At 36.8% G+C, this 20,198-nt stretch overlaps 2 protein-coding genes across 2 annotated transcripts; both read left to right on the top strand.

Annotated features, from left to right (window-relative positions):
- Positions 1–3,341: 3,341 nt before the first annotated feature.
- LOC102227665 (elastase-1-like) lies at positions 3,342–6,407 on the top strand. Its single transcript, XM_005817349.3, has 8 exons — positions 3,342–3,453; positions 3,687–3,784; positions 3,909–4,009; positions 4,655–4,780; positions 4,937–5,073; positions 5,145–5,287; positions 6,020–6,169; positions 6,283–6,407. Exons 1-8 carry the CDS (start codon positions 3,414–3,416, stop codon positions 6,292–6,294), a joined length of 807 nt encoding a protein of 268 aa, XP_005817406.2. The 5' UTR covers positions 3,342–3,413; the 3' UTR covers positions 6,295–6,407.
- An 8,680-nt stretch (positions 6,408–15,087) lies between these two features.
- pck1 (phosphoenolpyruvate carboxykinase 1) lies at positions 15,088–19,144 on the top strand. Its single transcript, XM_005807555.2, has 10 exons — positions 15,088–15,199; positions 15,462–15,746; positions 16,195–16,379; positions 16,475–16,678; positions 16,795–16,982; positions 17,064–17,226; positions 17,326–17,550; positions 17,684–17,815; positions 17,915–18,010; positions 18,126–19,144. The coding sequence occupies exons 2-10, from the start codon at positions 15,523–15,525 to the stop codon at positions 18,581–18,583; spliced, it is 1,875 nt and encodes a 624-aa protein (XP_005807612.1). The 5' UTR covers positions 15,088–15,199; positions 15,462–15,522; the 3' UTR covers positions 18,584–19,144.
- The last annotated feature ends 1,054 nt before the right edge of the window (positions 19,145–20,198 follow it).

The following is a 20,198-nucleotide window of genomic DNA, read 5'->3' as shown; positions in this document are numbered from 1 at the left end:
TTTACATTTTAAACACCAGTTCCATATTCACAAACACCTCTCGGAAAACCCTCGACTCTCACGGCGAACCGATATGAAAGTTTCCTTTAATCCTGAATACTTGTTTCTTATCAGCCTAGCTGCTTAAAGCACAACATCATCTTTCCAATTCCTGAATTCCTTTCTGACTTTTCAGGTCAGAGTGACGCAGCACTTTGCACACATCCATTTCCTTCTGATAAAAACATGCCTCACTGCAAAACAGTACTAGCTGCGTTTCCATTACAAATGTGTGAAAAACGTTGTCAATGTTTCATTAAAGTTAAAAAAAGCACAATTTCGCAATTGCAATGTTTCCATTAAGAAAAAACATAATTAAAATCACACATAAATAAGTTTAATGCGAAAATCCATTAAAAACATGCCACAGTATCATCCTCCCTGCTGTTTTCTTCTTCATGCCAGTGGCAGCATCCGGTCGTTGATTACGTGACTCGCATGAGGCAAAAAAAGTGTTTGCATTGCAGTATTGTGAAATAAACTAACTTTAATATGCCCCCCCCCCCAAAAAAAAACACTTCAACCTACAGCAATAACTTTTTATTGACAACTGAAGTATTTTTCCCCAAAAATCGATGTTTCAATTAAGCACAATTATTTTTGAAATGTTAAATTGCGCAACTCTACAGTGAAGGGAAATGCAGCTACTGTAACCGAATTGAATGGGTTCATTTTCTCTGTCAACAAGGAGCTAAATTGTAAACAAACAAATCTTTACTGTAAGTTTAGTGAACAAACAACTCAGGGCAAAAACAAATGCAGCACATGACAATATAAACAAAATGTCCTCTTATGTAAATAAATTGAACTTGTAGAGTCATGGTCTCTAATGCGGAGACCATATTATAAATTTATAGCCTTTATTGCACATATATAAGAAGTTATGGCAACAGCTGGAAGAGGCGATATCCAGGATGTGAAGTCCTGTGAATTAATACTTGTTCACGTCGTCAGGCGGTGTACAGCATCATGAAGTAATGAAGAATATTACATTCTCAGAATACCAAAAATATTAACAAGTTGATTGTAAATTGAATAATCATACTGGATCATGTCACTAAAAAAAAATCAATAATTAAATTATTAATATTGACACTCAAATTGGTTAAGAGACACAGAGAATTGTGATGGGGTTGATTAGATCTAGTGGATAAAGTTCGTCTCTTCCTCTACAAAGGTAAACCTGTTGGTAATTTGGATTTTCTGTGTTCCTTAGTTAACTTTAGGGAAAGTTTGGAAAAGAGGAAGAGAAATAAAATCTAAGCGAGTTATAATGAAACCACTGATTGTGTGGTCCTCTAACAGTGAATAATAAATCTTACTGGCGTCGAGGTCAACAACCCATCTTTAAGCCCATTAGATATCTGCTTCCTGTCTCCCAGGGAGGGAGACAGGAAGCTTTCTCTACTGGGAGACTTGGATAAATTATTTTACTAAAATAAGTAAAATAACAGATGTGTTTCCAAATGGGGAAACACATCTTGGACCTTTGTTGATTTTTTCTTTCTAAAAAAATAATTTTTAAACTGTCTATGGATTTTTGGTCTTCCTGTTAAAAACATATCTCATTACATGTAAAAAAAAAATGAATTGGTAATAAAATCTTCTTTGTTTAGTTTAAATGAACTGTTAACCATTTTAGAAAAAACTCTTCAATGTGCCTAATTTTTCTGCTTAGAAATATACATCACTTATTTAATCACTTAAATTTCACTTGTGCATGTTTCAAGTGTTAAAATGATTTGTTCAGTTAATAAAATATGATCTTCCAAGGTGTTTCATTTCTTCCTAAATATACATTTCTATTCAAAGAGTGACTTTGCATGCCCAAGTTTTTTCTGTCTAATTTCTGATCAACTACAGAATCAGGCAATATCATTTTGCAGGATTAAACCAGTTTAGCAGGGAAAGCCTTTCGCATAAGCGTGTAAACTTTATGATTTTCAGAAGTATCTTGCTAAATCAAAGTTAATGTTTTTAAATTATAGGCAAAAAATGTAAAAATAAAAAAAATAGAATCTTGAATATTGATGACTTTTCAGTCACTGATATGACAGCTGGATATCTTGGTTTTGTTAAAAATAAAGTAACTTATTTTATTTAAATCAAGCTCACATAGGAATTATAGCTTTTAATAGCAAGAAAGAATATTGAGCCAATAAGATGCCCCAATCAGGACCCTGTTGCAGCTCCTGGGTTTTCAGGAAGCTTGAAATCTGTCCATCCATGAAAAGCAATATTCTTTGTCAATCAGATTCCAGTATTGCCATAAAACATCTGACAGATCAGTTCTAAAGGTGGGATCCTTTCCATGCACTCTTTTATGAGTTATTCATATGAATAATGGTCTGGACTGAGATTTGGAATTTTTTGTCGCTCTCCCCATTTATTTGGTCTACCTTTTCTGAAGAAAGGTTTTAACATTTTGTGTCTTCAACTCCAGCAAATTCAATTTGGACTGAAGGAAGAATTATATTATATTTGTTATAATATATACATATTTTATGTTGTAATATATATGTAAATATAATATACCGTACATATTATATACATATATAATATGTATATTTTATAAAACATAATACAATTTGAATGTTTGGATGTTTCAAGTATAAAAACACCTAGCTAATCTGTCAGAAGCATTAAGAGGTGTGTGTTTCTGGCAGGACATTTATAAGCTTTTCCGTTAGGTTTGTTAGTCTTTACTGCCCTCTAGTGTTGGAATTTAACACTGTTACATTAACAAGCACATACCCAGAAAGTGGAAATTTGAAATGATATAGGATTTTAGTAATTTAACATGAAAAACATTGATTGTAAAACAAATAAAATCAATACATTTACTTTTCAGTTCTGGAGGTCCACATGTTACATTTCTTGTTTATTTTGCCAGAATTGAACTAACTGTGAAACTTGATCCTATAAAATGTTTTACACTTTTGTATTGCTAAACATCTAATCACAAACTTGTATGCTATTTGAATCTTAGATTATTTTTGTTCACACATGCAAAGTAAGTAAATGCACAGTCACAGCTGCTATTTCTCCAGTACCTTTGAGAGGGACATATTACTTTAGACTGAAACCATGACAAACACACTGACACATCGACCACTGAAAGATAGAATATATTTAGAAATATCCATAACCTTGGTGTCTCTGTAATTTTAGAACTGGAACTTTATCTGTTTGATATTTTCCATCACTGACCTAATCAAGAGGCATGTTCCATTGGACTACATGAAACGGTGTGTGAGACAAACCACAGCTGCATTCGTGGACATGACTTTCCACTCCAGGTCAAGGTCTGGTTTGTGCATAAAAGACGATAGAAGCATTCGCTTCTTGCAGAATTGTTCTGACTTGACGCAAACATGTTCAGGATTCTGGTGTTGACATGTCTCGCTGCCTTGGGTAAGAACAAAGAGGCATGTACACTGAAAATGAAATAAAAATACTCTAATTTGTTGCAGCTAATTTTATTAGTTTTGCTCAATTATATACTGTTTGTATGAGATCATTTACTTTAAGTAAGCAGTAACTTCTATCTACCAGCTACATCATTTCTTGCTAGCTCTTACTGTTTTTGAAATTATGGAAGAATTTCTGTGTCAAAATCAAGTTGTTGTTTTTGTGTTTTGAACCAGCGGTGGCTGAGCTGGAGCATGAGCCCAAGTACCTGGAAGACAGCGTGCAGAGAGTTATTGGAGGATCGGTTGCCAAACCTAACTCCTGGCCCTGGCAGGTAACACACCGCTGACGCCACTAGTTATATTTAATGTGTCTGATTTAAAATGGAAATCAAATGTGATCAAAACAAAATGACAAAAAACTTGAATTATTAAAGCCTGCGTTCATTCTCTTTTCAGATCTCTCTTCAGTACCAGTCTGGCAGCTCCTGGTACCACACCTGTGGAGGAAGCCTTGTCCGTACTGGCTGGGTGATGACCGCTGCTCACTGTGTGGACAGGTAGCGTAAAGAGTAAAGAGTCTTACCATGAAAATGTTCATGGTTTTATGCTTATGCTTTTATTTGTGCTTATATAATCCAGTTTGTATAAGAAACTGTCATTTATTTAGTTGTCTTAAAATGTCTCCAGCTTGATTACACTTCTCACAACTTCAGAAAGTGTAAATAACAATTAAAGCTTAAGTTAATTCATTAACTATGATATCTCATAGGAAATATTTCTTTCATTGCATACTTTAAAATGTTATGAGTTAGTACTGCTCAGAATACCACTGACTATGTTTAATAAATTCCCAAGGTGCATACAAAAATTGTTTGAAACAATATAAAAACTATGAAATAGGAGAGAAGGATTTATTTTAAAAAGCTAAAGCTCAAGACAAATATTAAAAACAATTTTACTACAGTTAGATTCAGGTACAGAATAATTGTTACGAGGAGTTAAAACTATTGATTTTTTTATCTTTAAATATAAGAAAATGTATAAAAATAATTGATACGGTTTTCTATTACTGAATGAACTTGTTTTGTTGTGTTTTTTCCAGCATTATGTGTTCTTTCTTTTTTGACTTGTGTATGGAAAAATTTTAAATGACTAAACATAAAGCTATCCTGACTACTTCATACTGTTTCTGTGTTTTGTAGTGCAAGAAACTTCCGTGTGGTTCTTGGTGAGCATGACCTGTACGTCAACGGAGGAACTGAGCAGGTCATCAGTGTGAGCCAGATTTACATCCATCCCAACTGGAATTCAAACAATGTCGCTAATGGGTGAGAAATGTCTTTAGCACAGTTATAACATAAGAAAACGTTTGATTCTGAGCTCACTGGGGGCTGAATGTGACTCTTTTAGTCTAAACTTCAATCAAACAGGTTTTTGTAAAACGTCTGGGATCCATGCCAATAGTTTTGCTTTCTGTATTTCAGATATGACATTGCTCTGTTGAGACTGTCCTCCAGCGCCTCCCTGAACAGCTACGTTCAGCTCGCCTCTCTGCCCCCCGCCGACCAGATTCTGCCTCACAACAACCTCTGCTACATCACTGGATGGGGACGCACCTCCAGTCAGTGCCATTGCACAATTATTTCCTATTCTTTATGCTAAAGCTAAATGCATCATGTTCCTTTTGATCAGCTGGTGGAAGCCTGTCTGATCAGCTGAAGGAGGCCTACCTCCCTGTGGTGGACTACAACACCTGCTCCAGCAGCGGCTGGTGGGGCAGTACTGTGAAGACCACCATGGTGTGCGCTGGAGGTTATGCTGAGGCTGGATGCAATGTGAGTCTGTTTCCTTTTTTTCTCTCATTTTTATTACGGTAATACATTTTGACCTGTAGTTTGACATATCAGGCTAAATAGATACAAGTGGTACTTTTTAAATAAGTGCTGTCAATAAATTAAAAAATGCAATTTAATTAATCACACTCTGGTGCTGTGATTAATCACTATGCAAGTTTGAAGTATAAATATGCACAATTTCAAAAAATGTTTAGGAAACTGTTTCATTGTCGCAAACCAAATATGTCTGAAGATGCTCAGTTTTCCAGGTTTTTACATTCAGGAACTTTTAAAGGAAGTAATTTCATTTCAAACGTTAACAGAAATAAGATGAAAAAGTCAAAACAAAAACAATTATGCTTATATGCAGTCCTGTATAATTGTCTTCAAGGAACTAAATTGATAAAAAGTTATAAATTTTTTATCAAACTTTTTCTAGTTTTTTCAAAAAAGACATGCCATCTTTCAGCCAGTTGCTGGGGGTGAGCCGTTTTCCAGGACATTAAATTCTGTCATGCCAATAACAAGCTAAAGCTTAAGATTTACAATGGACTCCTCAGGAATACCACAAATGGACACTAGAGGGCAGCTGTCATATTTGTCACAGCTCAGAAACACTGGGATTGATTTCTCATAATTTCTTTTAGCTTTACATGGGCAAGATTTTTGAATTTGAGGTTCTGGGAGCCTGGACCCCATCAAACTTCAACCTTTCTGTTTTTTAACTCTCAGGGTGACTCTGGAGGCCCTCTGAACTGCCAGGTTAATGGTAATTACTACGTGCACGGCATTGCCAGCTTCGTGTCTGGTCTGGGCTGCGACACCTATCAGAAACCCACCGTCTTCACCCGCGTGTCTGCTTACATCAGCTGGATGGACTCAGTAAGTGTTAACCATCCAAACTCTCAGTGTTTTTACCATAATTATTAATGACTCAAATGACTCAAAATGATGGACTCCTAATGAGCTTTTACTTTTTCTTTTTTCCCCCCCAGATCATTGCTTAGGTGTTGCAGAATGCTAAGGTGCAAGACTGAGTTTGATTATGTTGGCATCTAAAGAAAAAACTATTGCATTCATCTCATTCTCCACAATTATTAAAATATCACAATAAACTTTGTGTGAAGGCTCGTTTTTTATATAAATAACAGCAAGCAAATTTATGTACCTCACCAGGCTTAAAAAAAAAAGAAAAACAGTGGCCTGCAAATGTATTAATACCACTCTGCCTTTTTTTTTTGTATTTTGTCCTATTAGCAATCAACAACCACTCAGGGTAAAAGAACTTATTGCAGGAGTCACTGTGGAGTTTCTTGGGACGTTTATTTACACTCTACCTTTCATGCACTCTGAAATTAAACATGCCTTTCCGTTTCACAGACTGGTATGCAACTGTTGCTGCCAAGTGGTAAATAAATCTCTCATTACACACAATGCATCAAAGTAAATTAGTCTCATATGGTAAGATGTTACTTTATCAAAAGAAATGTTGGACTGGAAGTTGCCTTCCAATGTAGGGGAGTGAAAATATGGCAAATTACAAAAACAAATCATCACACTTGGCTTTGTTTAAGCCAACGTTTGAGGGATCTTGGCTCACCTGCTTCTTTTTTTTTACGTTTTAAACACCAGTTCCATATTCACAAAAACCTCTCGGAAAACCCTCGACTCTCACGGCGAACTGATATGAAAGTTTCCTTTAATCCTGAATACTTGTTTCTTATCAGCCTAGCTGCTTAAAGCACAACATCATCTTTCCAATTCCTGAATTCCTTTCTGACTTTTCAGGTCAGAGTGACGCAGCACTTTGCACACATCCATTTCCTTCTGATAAAAACATGCCTCACTGCAAAACAGTACTAGCTGCGTTTCCATTACAAATGTGTGAAAAACTTTGTCAATGTTTCATTAAAGTTAAAAAAAGCACAATTTCGCAATTGCAATGTTTTCATCAAGAAAAAATATAATTAAAATCACACATAAATAAGTTTAATGCGAAAATCCATTAAAAACATGCCACAGTATCATCCTCCCTGCTGTTTTCTTCTTCATGCCAGTGGCAGCATCCGGTCGTTGATTACGTGACTCGCATGAGGCAAAAAACGTGTTTGCATTGCAGTATTGTGAAATAAACTAACTTTAATATGGCCCAAAAAAAAAAAAACACTTCAACCTACTGCAAGAACTTTTTATTGACAACTGAGGTTTTTTTACCCAAAAATCGATGTTTCAATTAAGCACAATTGTTTTTGAAATGTTAAATTGCGCAACTATACAGTGAATCTGTATAATTATAATTATACAGCTACTGTAACCGAATTGAATGGGTTCATTTTCTCTGTCAAACAGGAGCTAAATTGTAAACAAACAAATCTTACTGTCAGTTTAGTGAACAAACCACTCAGGACAAAAACAAATGCAGCACATGACAATATAAACAAAATGTCCTCTTATGTAAATAAATTGAACTTGTAGAGTCATGGTCTCTAATGCGGAGACCATATTATAAATTTATAGCCTTTATTGCACATATATAAGAAGTTATGGCAACAGCTGGAAGAGGCGATATCCAGGATGTGAAGTCCTGTGAATTAATACTTGTTCACGGTGTCAGGCGGTGTACAGCATCATGAAGTTATGAAGAATATTACATTCTCAGAATACCAAAAATATTAAAAGTTGATTGTAAATTGAATAATCATACTGGATCCTGTCACTAAAAAAATCAATAATTAAATTATTAATATTGACACTCAAATTGGTTAAGTGACACAGAGAATTGTGATGGGGTTGATTAGATCTACTGGATAAAGATCGTCTCTTCCTCTACAAAGGTAAACCTGTGGGTAATTTGGATTTTCTGTGTTCCTTAGTTAAAACATTTGACAGATCAGTTCTCCAGGTGGGATCCTTTCCATGCACTCTTTTATGAGTTATTCATATGAATAATTGTCTGGACTGAGATCTGGAATTTTTTGTCGCTCTCCCCATTTATTTGGTCTACCTTTTCTGAAGAAAGGTTTTAACATTTTGTGTCTTCAACTTTAGCAAATTCAATTTGGACTGAAGGAAGAATTATATTATATACATATATGTTGTAATATATATGTAAATATAATATACATATTATATACATATATAATATGTATATTTTATAAAACATAATACAATTTGCTAATTGTATTACATTTCTATATCCTGGTGCAATTTTGTGTTTATTTTATTGGGATCTCACAAAATAAATATGTCCGCATCATCTGGGACTCTGCAGATTCAAGTTTTACCACTTCAGTTTTATCAAATCAATAACATGAGTAATTCTCTTCAGCCCTTGTTTTCTTCATATGTGCCAAAAGGTCTTTTGTACGACTGTTCTCTACAAAAAACCCACTTTTCTTCATTTCAGCCACAAACATTTATGCCTCATTCCATAAAGATATTAACTATCAAAAAACATTCTGGTGTTTCTGAAGTTGTGCAATAGCTCATTTTCTCCACTGGATGTCACTGTCAACCGTTCAGTGAATAATCAATAAATCTCCTTAGGTCACTAGTGGCTAACAGTTAACATTATTCATTTCACTGTGTCTAATTGTTTGCAACCTTTATTTAGCCAGCTAACTTTCTTTTTCCAGAGAAACCTGACCAAGAACGGCAGCAGTACACCGACAATTACAAATCAGAAAACCACAGATATTTAAACCCAATTAAAATACAAATATGGGGAAAAAAGGAAGAAAAATAAACAAGCACATCCACAGAAGTAAAAGTGGGAGTAAAATACTACTTGATATTAGTCAAAATATTTACAAGAAATACCTCATGTGCCTTATTTAAGTCTTTCTGCAGTTGATTCCAGTTTGCTGCTCCATCAAACTGGAGGAATTTTTCCCATGATCAGTGAAGCCCTAGACACCGTTAAAATGCATTATAAATGAATTAGTTTTTCTAATTAGTTTTTTTCCCTGGTAAAACTTAAATTTAATAGTCTTTGTCATTTATGCCTACTGAATTTTGCGTTGTTTTGTGAAAATGCCATTTTGTTTGTGATGGCAATAAAGATAAGGATTTTACAGGACTTATTCTAAAGGACGAAGCTGAACTGAAATCTAAAATAAAGTTACAGAACACCTGGAAAACATCTACAGAATACAGTTTATACTAAATTCTGCAAACAAGATTTTAATTTTTTTTGTCTAATAGTAGTCTGTTAATAGTAGTCTGTAAATGACTACTACAGTATATAATGTCAAAATTGTCCAAATTACAAAATAAATTCACAAACATGTATGTCCTAATAAAAGTGGGTCTCTCTTTGTTATCAGATGTGCAGATTTACGTCACCGCTCTTGGTACTTTACCCTCCTCTTCACCAGCTGCTGTTTGTTTCAGCGATTCACACACAGCAGTTCAGACTGATGGCTGCTACACTTTTGTCTGTTTTCCTCTTTTGCTGCCGTCACTCTGGTAACGCACATAAAAAGCACCAAACGTTCTCCAAACATCATAATGTGACAAACACTTGTAATGCACTTAAAACCTGTAGAGTCTCAGTCTCATCTTATAGTAGAGCACATCAAATTGTATGATGATATAACAATGAATGGGTCCTAAACCACTGGGAACAGCACCAGTGCTGGGACCTGGCTGTATCAGTACTGGGCCGCACAGCATCACTACCTAATGGGAAGACCAAGTCAGCTATTTTATTTTAAAAACCAGTGGAGTCCTTGTGATTTAACTAAAGAACTTCAGAAGTATTAAAGTAATATTTAAGCAGAGCAGGAAGACAAGAATGTGACAGAAAACATGGAGCATGGAGGACCTGGTCCAGCCCAACACCATGTTTATGATTTTGTAGTTTCATCATTAAAGCTGCAGTACGTAACTTTTGTAAGAAATATTTTTTCACTTATTTGTTGTAAAAAAAAAAGAAAAAAGGTTAGTGCCGTCAATCACAATCTCATGTAGCGCTGCTCATTCTTCGTCCCTCATTGCTCTGCAGCTAGCAGAGACTTTAGTGAATGCTAAGGCTAGTTAGAATAGCCACAGATAACGGCGGATAAACGGTTTTCCTGTACCAGTAAATTGTTTCTCCACCATTAGCACATTTAGCAGTGGGTACATGAGGTTGATTGAAAGCACTAAGACCCTCCTCCTGGCCTTGATTGGTTGTTTTTGGTTGGGTGCATTTCTTCAGACTGCAATAGTAGCTTGTCAATCTTTGTCATATATTTTATTTATCAAATATGTAAATAAAACTTTTTAGAAATGTTACATACTCTAAATCGAAAGCCCCCAAACAAATACTTCTTATGAAAAACATCCATCAATCAAAATCTCTCTCTCTCTCTCTCTCTCTCTCTCTCTCTCTCTCTCTCTCTCTCTCTCTCTCTCTCTCTCTCTCTCTCTCTCTCTCTCTCTCTCTCTCTCTCTCTCTCTCTCTCTCTCTCTCTCTCTCTCTCTCTCTCTCTCTCTCTCTCTCTCTCTCTCTCTCTCTCTCTCTCTCTCTCTCTCTCTCTCTCTCTCTCTCTCTCTCTCTCTCTCTCTCTCTCTCTCTCTCTCTCTCTCTCAAAAACTTACTTATATATATATACTGTGTATATATAGCTTAAAAAGTTATTAGAAGTAGTTGAAGTATATACTGTAGGTACAAAATGGAAAGAGGTTGAACTGAAATGGTAACATCACAATACAGAAAGTGAGTAGAAACTGGTGAAGACTTTGAAAGCCTGCTTCTTTGGTGAATACAAAGGGAAAGGGCTGAAATGGGATTTGGGAATTAGACTCTGTGTGAAGGAAACAAGGAGTCTGCAGAAAGGATGCATCTGATGAAGATGTCAAGAAAGGCCTGGTGTTTCACTGGTTGAAACAGGAAAAACTGTTTTTCCACCACTAGCACTAGGGGGAGAAAAGGTGACGTGGTTATTCTTTTATCTTTGAAAGTGAAAGCAATAGCGAAATGCGTCTCATGATCTAATCAAAGGAACCGATGCTGTGAAGGCAACAAGCACAAACCAGTTATGGGTGGAAAATACTTGAAAAGTCCTGTCACCAAACAAGTACTTTTTCTTTATTTTTGAAACAAATTTTTACATGAGATTTAGAAGTAAATATAGATAATACTATTAGCAGTTTGCAGATCTTCTTTGTGTGAAACATGAAATGGCAGCTGGGAAGGAATATGCAAAGTAAAATTATTCAGAAATATCATCATAAACTGATTGTACTTAATAGTCCCCCTTAAGAAGTGAATAAAAAACAAATGTGTTTTAAAAAGGTTTTTTTTTTTTTAGCACTAATGGTCCTCATTCAACAGGAAGGACAGAGAGAAGAGAAACCCAGGCTAAGGCTAAAATAATGCAGACTGAATTATGACCCCATTAAAAACTTACTTTGATGTTTGATGAAAAGTTTGTCTGTCTCATGACATTTGTGCCACACATTACTGTGCCGAAGTGTCCACACAATAGGCTATTTTAATCCAACAGTAAGGATGTGTGTTTGTTTTTAAAAAAATATTATTTTGATCGTCTGAACTAAAAACAAACCTTCCTCTTGGCTGACCTCCTCCTTTCACTGATGAAGCTGGGAAAACTGTTTCCCTTAATCAAACAACTGCTACATAAGATTATCTATAGATTTTGAAGAATACTTAAATTCAGGGAAAAATTACTTTCTTCCTCTATATTTATGTATGGGAGTGTAGATTCAATGTAGTTCTTTAGAACTGCAATGCAATATGATTTCAAATTTATGCTGCAGGAGAAAATACATTAAAAAAAATTATTTTTATTTTAACAACCGATTTTTATTTTGTGTGTGGACGAACACATCATTGAATGAATGACTGGAGAACTTGTTGTTTTTCTTAAACTTTATCAAATTTTTTCCCTCATTCTACTTAAAAATAAATCGCCGCCAAAAAAAAAAACCCTAAATCAACACTGATGCAGTTATACATTGAAAGATAACATCCATTTCATCATTTGTTTTTCTTTTTGCTCACACACAGGCACGTATCTAACAAAATAACATTATCTTTTGCTGAGAAAGCTGTTCAGTCAGCAATGCTGTATTGATGTCTTTTGCTCTAAATAAACCAAGCTCCTCATGGAAGCACCAGTCAACTCGCACACACACACCCAGCAACCTGGTTGGAACCAGTTCCTCTTGGGAAATTGATCACTCTACATGCACTGCATTGTTTCCATCACTCACTTTGTTTCACAGTTTAGGATATAAAACTTAAAGAACTTATAACCATCAGGTGTAATACATTTGTTTAGGGTATTTACAATGCTTGAGCAGAGCAATAGTAAAATAGCTTAGCTTGTGTTGATTCAAGTTGGTTGGACTAAACCAATGACTTTCTGATAACTTCAGAGAGAAATATAATGTATATTAAAGCTGCAAATTCCTTCAAATTTCTTTATTTCTGGGGCTTTAACCTGGGAAATCTATTGCGCTAGAGGTCCATTGCAATTTGATCACAGATTATTGGGAAAAAATTAATGTTTAAATAAATATAATCCTAAACAAACAGAGAATTATGATCCTTGTCAGAATGAATCAGCTAAGCCTGCTGTGAGAAAACAAGAGACCGCAAACCTGAATAACCAGAAGGGCAGAGTTAAACAAAGCTTTACATAACTCTGCATTTATTCAGAGTATAAACTAATTTCAGTCAGAGAGTAAACACCTTAATTACCGACGTAAATCAAGCCAGTCATACAAAGATAATGAGGGTTATATTTTTAAAAATGAGCAAAAACATGAACTGATCTAAAGTTCAGGCCAAATGTTCTGTGACTTTGGTGAATTGATGTCTATAGTAAGCTGTGCGTTTGTTCCAGATCCAAGAGAATTCAAGTCTCAAGACATTAGCTGGGAGGAATCGGAAAGTTTCCTTTCTTTAATTCATCCACTTTGTGAGACAAACTAAAGTGGATGTTAAATTAATTAATATGCCTGATAGGTCTGTCACACTGGGGAAAAGATGTAACAATTTAAGTCATTGCCAGCTCAAAATTGACTACCATCATGTATAAAAACTTTAAATGCATTGGACTTTAATTAGCATCAAGTATATGGAGTTATGAAGTAGTGCTAAACATAAAAATGAAAAGGTAAGATTGAAATGTGCAGACTGTCCTAGTTTTATAATCTGCCAGGAAGTTATTGTTGTTGATAGTGCTGTTCATAAAACAGCTTCAAAGAATGTTTTGTGCAATCATAAGTTCCTCTATGACACATTTTCTTTTTCCATTAAATCATCTTTTTTGCCCAGTTATCAGTTTTAGAAACGTGTGAAGTTATACTGAATATTGTTTCTGCCACTGTAGATTTTTGGCAATAACTTAACTGTATTTTAAAGTTAATCCTGAAGAAAATGGCAAATGTATTCCATAATTCATCAGCAAAGTTAAGTGTCTACTTGAAAGTGGAGATTTAGTTAGTTTTTGCTTTCAGTCTTCAGGTGTTTTAGTGTTAAGGTTAAAAGGAAAAACAAAAATCTCAAGAGAAGCAACTGTTTTAGCCCACACAAGAAAGGTCAAGAGGCCATTTCCAAACAACTTGGAAGTCTCTTATTCCAATACCAGATTCACTGTTTGCAAGTTTAAGTTGATATACTTCCTAGCTGTAGACATCACAAAATGTTCATGGCAAAGTAAGGCAGTATTTAGAGCCATTTTGGTAATCCAAGAGCTTGTTCTCAGATTCCACAGGCCAGTTTGCATGTTAAACTATGAGTTTCTCTCAGGATAACACCACCAAAAAGTATGAAGGCTTTCTGAAATGAATACAGCAGCCAGAAATCTTGGACAACATTTTTAGATTAGTAGCTGCCCTCAGTAAAGGAGACACATTTTTGAAAGATTAGAAGAAAACGGCTGGACATCAATAAAAGCTCTACCAGCTCACTGTTGGTAGAGCTGGTTGACCCAAACCCTGATCTAGCAAGAAGTCAGGTTTCTGTAGTCTTCATTCCCCTGTACTGTATCTTTGCTGGAACTTTTACAGCATGTCAAAACATGTCAAACTTAAAGATGACGTTAATCAAATGCAAACATCTCCTCTGTTAAAACAACGACTATAAGCCTCTTTATCTACAGTTCTCTGTGCAGCACATGCATGCGCACACCAACCCGACTGGACCTTAAACTCAACAAGCCCACAGATGTCAGCCAATACAAAACAGGCCAGAAAAATGTTCTTAACGTCACACTGCAGACTCACGACAGTGAACCCTGAACTTGCATCACTTACAGTGCCAAAGTTCAAAATCTTTTGTTGCAGCAAGTATGAAGGAAGTTATTGAATGTTAAATATCTTAGTCAGGTTAAACTGACTTCTACAGAATGAATAATTCACATAATTATTCATTCATAATTCATAATTATACAAATGTGTTTGAATCACACAGAAAACATTTTCTTAAGGAATTTTAGATATAAAAAAGAAATTTTGCTTTTCACCTAATACTAAGTCGCCAATATATGTACCATTCAAACAAGCCCATCTCTCAATTAATTAAAGACATCACAGATTATAATTGCCTTAATTATTAAAAAGCTGACGTCTCTTCAGTCTGAGATTTGAACACTTTATCATCATTCATCTGACACCGGGGAGAACCGGTTCTGTGAAGATGACATGACGTCCTGTGGCTAGTTAATAATTATTCAGTGGCATGCAACACTCATTTCAGGACGACGAGGTTATGCACACACCTCCTGGCACATCCCCTCCCTCTCGGAGGGAAATCCCAGGGTATAAAAGGAGCAAACCTTCTCCAGAGCAGACACAGCGGACCAAGAGTCCTAAACTCAGCCGAGAACAGCCATCACCGAGAAGCTTCAGCTGATGAGGCCAAGCTAACAACTCCTTGCTCCCAACAAATTGTTGAAGGTAACTTCGAAACTCTGTTTTGCAGCTCTTGTATGCATGGAAGGATGAGAGAGACATAAAATGAAATGTTACTGGACGTATCAGAGCTGAAACCAGAATCTGAACAATTGTGACCTTTTCTGTGTAAAAAGCTAACTTTTATCTCCTGTACCTCTTTTTTCTCTTCATGATTTTATCTTTTTCCCCATTCCCTTTTGCAAACTTTCTCCCAACCTTTTTCTTATTTTACCTTCCACTACTTTCTCCCCACCCTTCACTCCAGACATCCTCTCATCTTTTCTCTCGCAGTCTATCGACTTGCTGTTTCTTCAGACTTCTTCACCATGCCTCCTCAGATCCAGTCACAGAACCAGAGCGGTCTCAGGATCCTGCAGGGCGAGCTCAGTGCCCTCAGCCCGGCGGTCAGAGAGTTTGTGGAGACCAACGTGACCCTGTGCCAACCCGAGTCCCTTCACATCTGCGATGGCTCGGATCAGGAAAACCGAGCCATCCTAACTCAGCTGGAGGAACGAGGGATGATCAAGAAGCTCACCAAATATGAGAACTGGTAGGTTGACCTGAAGCATTTAACTAGGGATGGATTTCTTCATGTGAAGGATTTCTCTTTGCAAGGTTTTTCTAATTTGTTGCAAAGTGCTGCAAAGAAATAGGAGCTTAACAGTTTTAGTTTGAGATACCTATCACTATAGCTTGAGTTGTTTTTGGAGCAAAGCATCAGTGGAATCAGTAAATTGTCCAGTCATATTGTTGTTGATGACAGTTTGCATCATTCAGCCGTCAGCAGTTGTTTTGATTGACAACATACCTAGAAAATATTGTGCAGTCTGACATACCAGAAAGTCCAGTTAGTTCAGCTAACTAGAAGTGTTTACCAGCAGCTGCAAAAGGTGCAGATGAAAATGACTTGCAAGAAGCTTAATATCTGTAAAAGCTACACCTTTTACAGATATGCTGTGAATTTGTCTTTCTTATCCCTTATATTTCCAATTTTACAGCTGGTTGGCTAGAACAGACCCAAGAGATGTGGCTAGAGTCGAGAGCAAGACGGTAATCGTGACTCGAGAGCAGAGGGAAACAGTGCCCACGCCACTGGGAGGTGGGACCAGCCAATTGGGGCGTTGGATGTCCCCAGAGGAGTTTGACAAAGCCATGGCTCAAAGGTTCCCTGGCTGCATGAAAGGTACTACAGTGATGAATGTGCATTTTAAATCAGTTGATGAAAGTAAATGAAAGAAAAGGCAATTGTAAGCAATCCTTTTATCTTTCTGTCTTCAGGTCGCACCATGTATGTGGTTCCCTTCAGCATGGGCCCCGTCGGTTCTCCCCTCTCTAAGATTGGCGTCGAGCTGACTGATTCCCCCTACGTGGTGGCCAGCATGAGGGTGATGACCCGAATGGGGAAGACTGTGCTCAACGCACTGGGAAACGGCGAGTTTGTCCGCTGTTTGCACTCCGTCGGCTGCCCTCTACCACTTAAAAGTACGCCAAAAAAAGTTTACCAAACATGTATTAATATGATATTTTTTCATTTTCTAAATGTGCCTGCAAACCAAAATAATTCACATATTTTAAAAATGCTCTGATTTTCCTTTCAGCACCCCTAGTAAATAACTGGCCCTGCAACCCTGAGCAGACCCTCGTCGCCCACATCCCAGAACGCAAACAAATCATCTCATTTGGCAGCGGTTACGGCGGAAACTCCCTCTTGGGAAAGAAGTGCTTCGCTCTCCGCATTGCCTCACGAATTGCCAAGGAAGAGGGCTGGCTTGCTGAGCATATGCTGGTAAGCAACAGGCAAAAGGATTGAAGCCACTTCCAACAGCTTTTTCATTTTTGAAGAAGACTAAATGTTTCTCCTGTTCAGATCCTAGGCATCACCAATCCTGCTGGAGAGAAAAAGTACATGGCAGCAGCCTTCCCTAGTGCCTGTGGTAAAACCAACCTGGCCATGCTCTGCCCAACACTGCCTGGCTGGAAGGTTGAGTGTGTCGGAGACGACATCGCCTGGATGAAGTTTGACAACCAAGGTAAGAAATCTTTCTCTGGCCATCAGCTGTGGAAAACTGAAATATCATGAAATATCATGAACAACTATCAAAACTAACAGATGTTATTCCTGTTCTTAGGCAACTTGCGCGCAATCAACCCCGAGAATGGATTTTTTGGTGTTGCACCTGGTACATCAGCTAAAACCAACCCCAACGCCATGGCGACCATTGTTAAGAACACCATCTTCACAAATGTGGCAGAAACCAGTGATGGTGGCATTTACTGGGAGGGAATGGAGCAGGAACTGCCTGAGGGAGTCACACTCACATCATGGAAGAACAAGCCCTGGAGTTCAGAAGATGGTAAGAAACTCACAGGATTAAAATAAGATCAGAACAGATTTCATAAATTACTTAGATGTCTAATAAAAATACAAACTGTGTATCCTGGGTAAAGATAAAAAATAAAATAACTGTCTTATCTTTCTCTCTATAGGGGAACCCTGCGCTCACCCCAACTCTCGCTTTTGCACCCCAGCAAGTCAGTGTCCTATTATTGACCCACAGTGGGAATCACCAGAAGGAGTCCCCATTGAAGCCATCATCTTTGGAGGCAGGAGGCCAGAAGGTGAGCAAATATTGATTTGAGAGGAGTAAAGATGTAAATTGGGAGCACAAAGCAAGAGAAGATTATCAAAGATGCAAATATAACTCTGATTCTCTTCAGGTGTTCCTCTGGTGTATGAAGCCTTCAACTGGCAACATGGAGTATTTGTTGGCGCAGCAATGAGGTCAGAGGCCACGGCAGCAGCTGAACACAAAGGTCAGTGACACTAAAAAGATCTCCTTTTGTCTTTTGGGTATTTTACAATCTGCAACCCCACAGAAGTGAAGTAAAGCCACACTTACTCACAGCCTCTCATTTTTTCTTTACCTAGGCAAGGTAATCATGCATGACCCCTTTGCCATGCGGCCCTTCTTTGGCTACAACTTTGGCCAATACCTCTCTCACTGGCTGAGCATGGCCGACCGTCCCGGTGCCACGCTGCCCAAGATCTTCCATGTCAACTGGTTCAGAAAGAGCCCCAAAGCTGGCTTCCTCTGGCCTGGCTTTGGAGACAACATCCGCGTTTTGGACTGGATGTTCAGGCGAGTGGACGGCAATACCGGCGCCATGCCTTCCGCGGTGGGCTACCTGCCCTGCAACGACTCCCTGAACCTCCAGGGCCTAGAGGGAAAGGTGAACTTCAGTGAGCTGTTCTCCTTGGAACATGAGTTCTGGCAGAAGGAAGTGGAGGAAGTGAGAAAGTATTTCACCACACAGGTGAACGATGACCTGCCCAATGAGGTGGGCCATCAGCTGGAGCTGTTGCAGCAGAGGGTGAAGCAGATGTAATGAGGAAGAAAGCATGGGTTAGGTATTTTAAATGGAAACTACATGGATTTTGGTCTTCAGCTTTGTCTGTTATAAATGTATGAAATTCAAAAAGCTAGTTGGAATTTTAAAATATTTCTTCATAAACTTTAATTTCACAACCTTTATGAGCAATCCTTCTTTTAATATTTTTCCACGTTGTTTTCCTCTCAGTTACCTAGCAGAAATACCTAATGATTATACTTTCTGGCATGACTAATTTCCTCCAGAAATATTTATTTTCCATCCATATGCTGTTGTAGCAGGACTGTGTATTTAAAACCAATTGCAATATGTTGTCCTACTCCGTGTATGTCTATTTAAAGGTAACTTATTTGAGATATACGTCATAGTTTCATAACCATGTAATTGTATGTGGTCCTTTTTATGGCTCTGTTCCCAATTTAAAGGGACAACTGTTTTCTGTTCATGTTATTTGATGTCTTAATTTATTTTTATACAACACTGGTGACGTTTTGTTCTGTTTATTATAATTTGGATCTCTTAAATGAGAAGACAGCAATAAATGCATTTGAAGATATATTTGTGATTCTGATTCATTTTTCAATGGTTTTGCCATGATGGCTTTCCTCCTTTTATCGTTAGGACATCAACAGATAACCCACAATTATATCAAAAAATATTTTACAAACACACGAACTCTGCAATGTACTGAAAAGTAGCAATTAGCGTCATCTGAAACAAATGATTCAAGAACTAACACAACACGACTAAGGAGTCGCATCAAATGAATTGAAACGTCTGGTTAAATATTTCATAATGTCAGACAAAAAACATTTACAAAATTCTGATATTTTAAAGACCAAGACAAAAACATATATATATATACATATATGTAACATTTATAAAATTACTAATTTATGCAGTAGAAATTCTTATCCAAATCAAGGATTTTTAGTATAAAAGCTTTGAAACCAATACTTAAGGTCAGTATTTGTATAATATATCTTAGAACAGAATAAATACTTCCAGTGACATTGTATAGTATTTACTGTACATTCACTTGTCCTCAAATGTCACAATAGGCTGAGCAAACAGAAAACACAAGAAAGAATATATATACAAACATGAACTCTCACTTTCACAGACTCTGGGTCTCTATCTGACATATTTTTGGTTAAAACATATTTGTCCTTCATTTAGTGAAGTTATTTCCAGTAGGTAGAGTATCCCAAAATTTTATGTAAGAGTAGTGATACTTAATAACAATATTAACGGGGGACAAAAAAAACAAACCACATTTAAATATAATTTGGTTTAGCCGTCTAATGTTTTTACACAACGCTGATACATCGTATGAGTTCAGGATCCTATTTATGCCTAAATGTTTTAGATTAGAGTTAAGTTACTGTTCTGAAAATGATCAGGCGCTGGAAAATAATAAAAAAGCAAACTAAGTAAAATAAAACATTAACATACAGAAGCTTAAAAGATCAGAGGATGAGGATGTTAAAATTCAAAAATATGCAAAGTATTAAATTTCAAAGTAAAAGTCATCCTTTTTTTTTTTTTAAAACTGGTGTTTTTTTCAGTTCTCTTCATAAGCAAAAACATCCCAGATGAACATGGTGTACAA

This window comes from Xiphophorus maculatus, chromosome 20, assembly GCF_002775205.1.
Source record: "Xiphophorus maculatus strain JP 163 A chromosome 20, X_maculatus-5.0-male, whole genome shotgun sequence".
Lineage (NCBI taxonomy): Eukaryota > Metazoa > Chordata > Actinopteri > Cyprinodontiformes > Poeciliidae > Xiphophorus > Xiphophorus maculatus.
This window is presented reverse-complemented; position numbering and strand designations above follow the sequence as displayed.

Coding starts and splice junctions, on each gene's coding strand:
- pck1 (XM_005807555.2), top strand. CDS start 15,523: ATGCCTCCTCAGATCCAGTCACAGAACCAGAGCGGTCTCAGGATCCTG. Junction 15,747..16,194: donor CTCACCAAATATGAGAACTG/GTAGGTTGACCT, acceptor CCAATTTTACAG/CTGGTTGGCTAGAACAGACC. Junction 16,679..16,794: donor CTGCCCTCTACCACTTAAAA/GTACGCCAAAAA, acceptor TTTTCCTTTCAG/CACCCCTAGTAAATAACTGG.
- LOC102227665 (XM_005817349.3), top strand. CDS start 3,414: ATGTTCAGGATTCTGGTGTTGACATGTCTCGCTGCCTTGG. Junction 3,454..3,686: donor GACATGTCTCGCTGCCTTGG/GTAAGAACAAAG, acceptor GTTTTGAACCAG/CGGTGGCTGAGCTGGAGCAT. Junction 4,010..4,654: donor GCTGCTCACTGTGTGGACAG/GTAGCGTAAAGA, acceptor TGTGTTTTGTAG/TGCAAGAAACTTCCGTGTGG.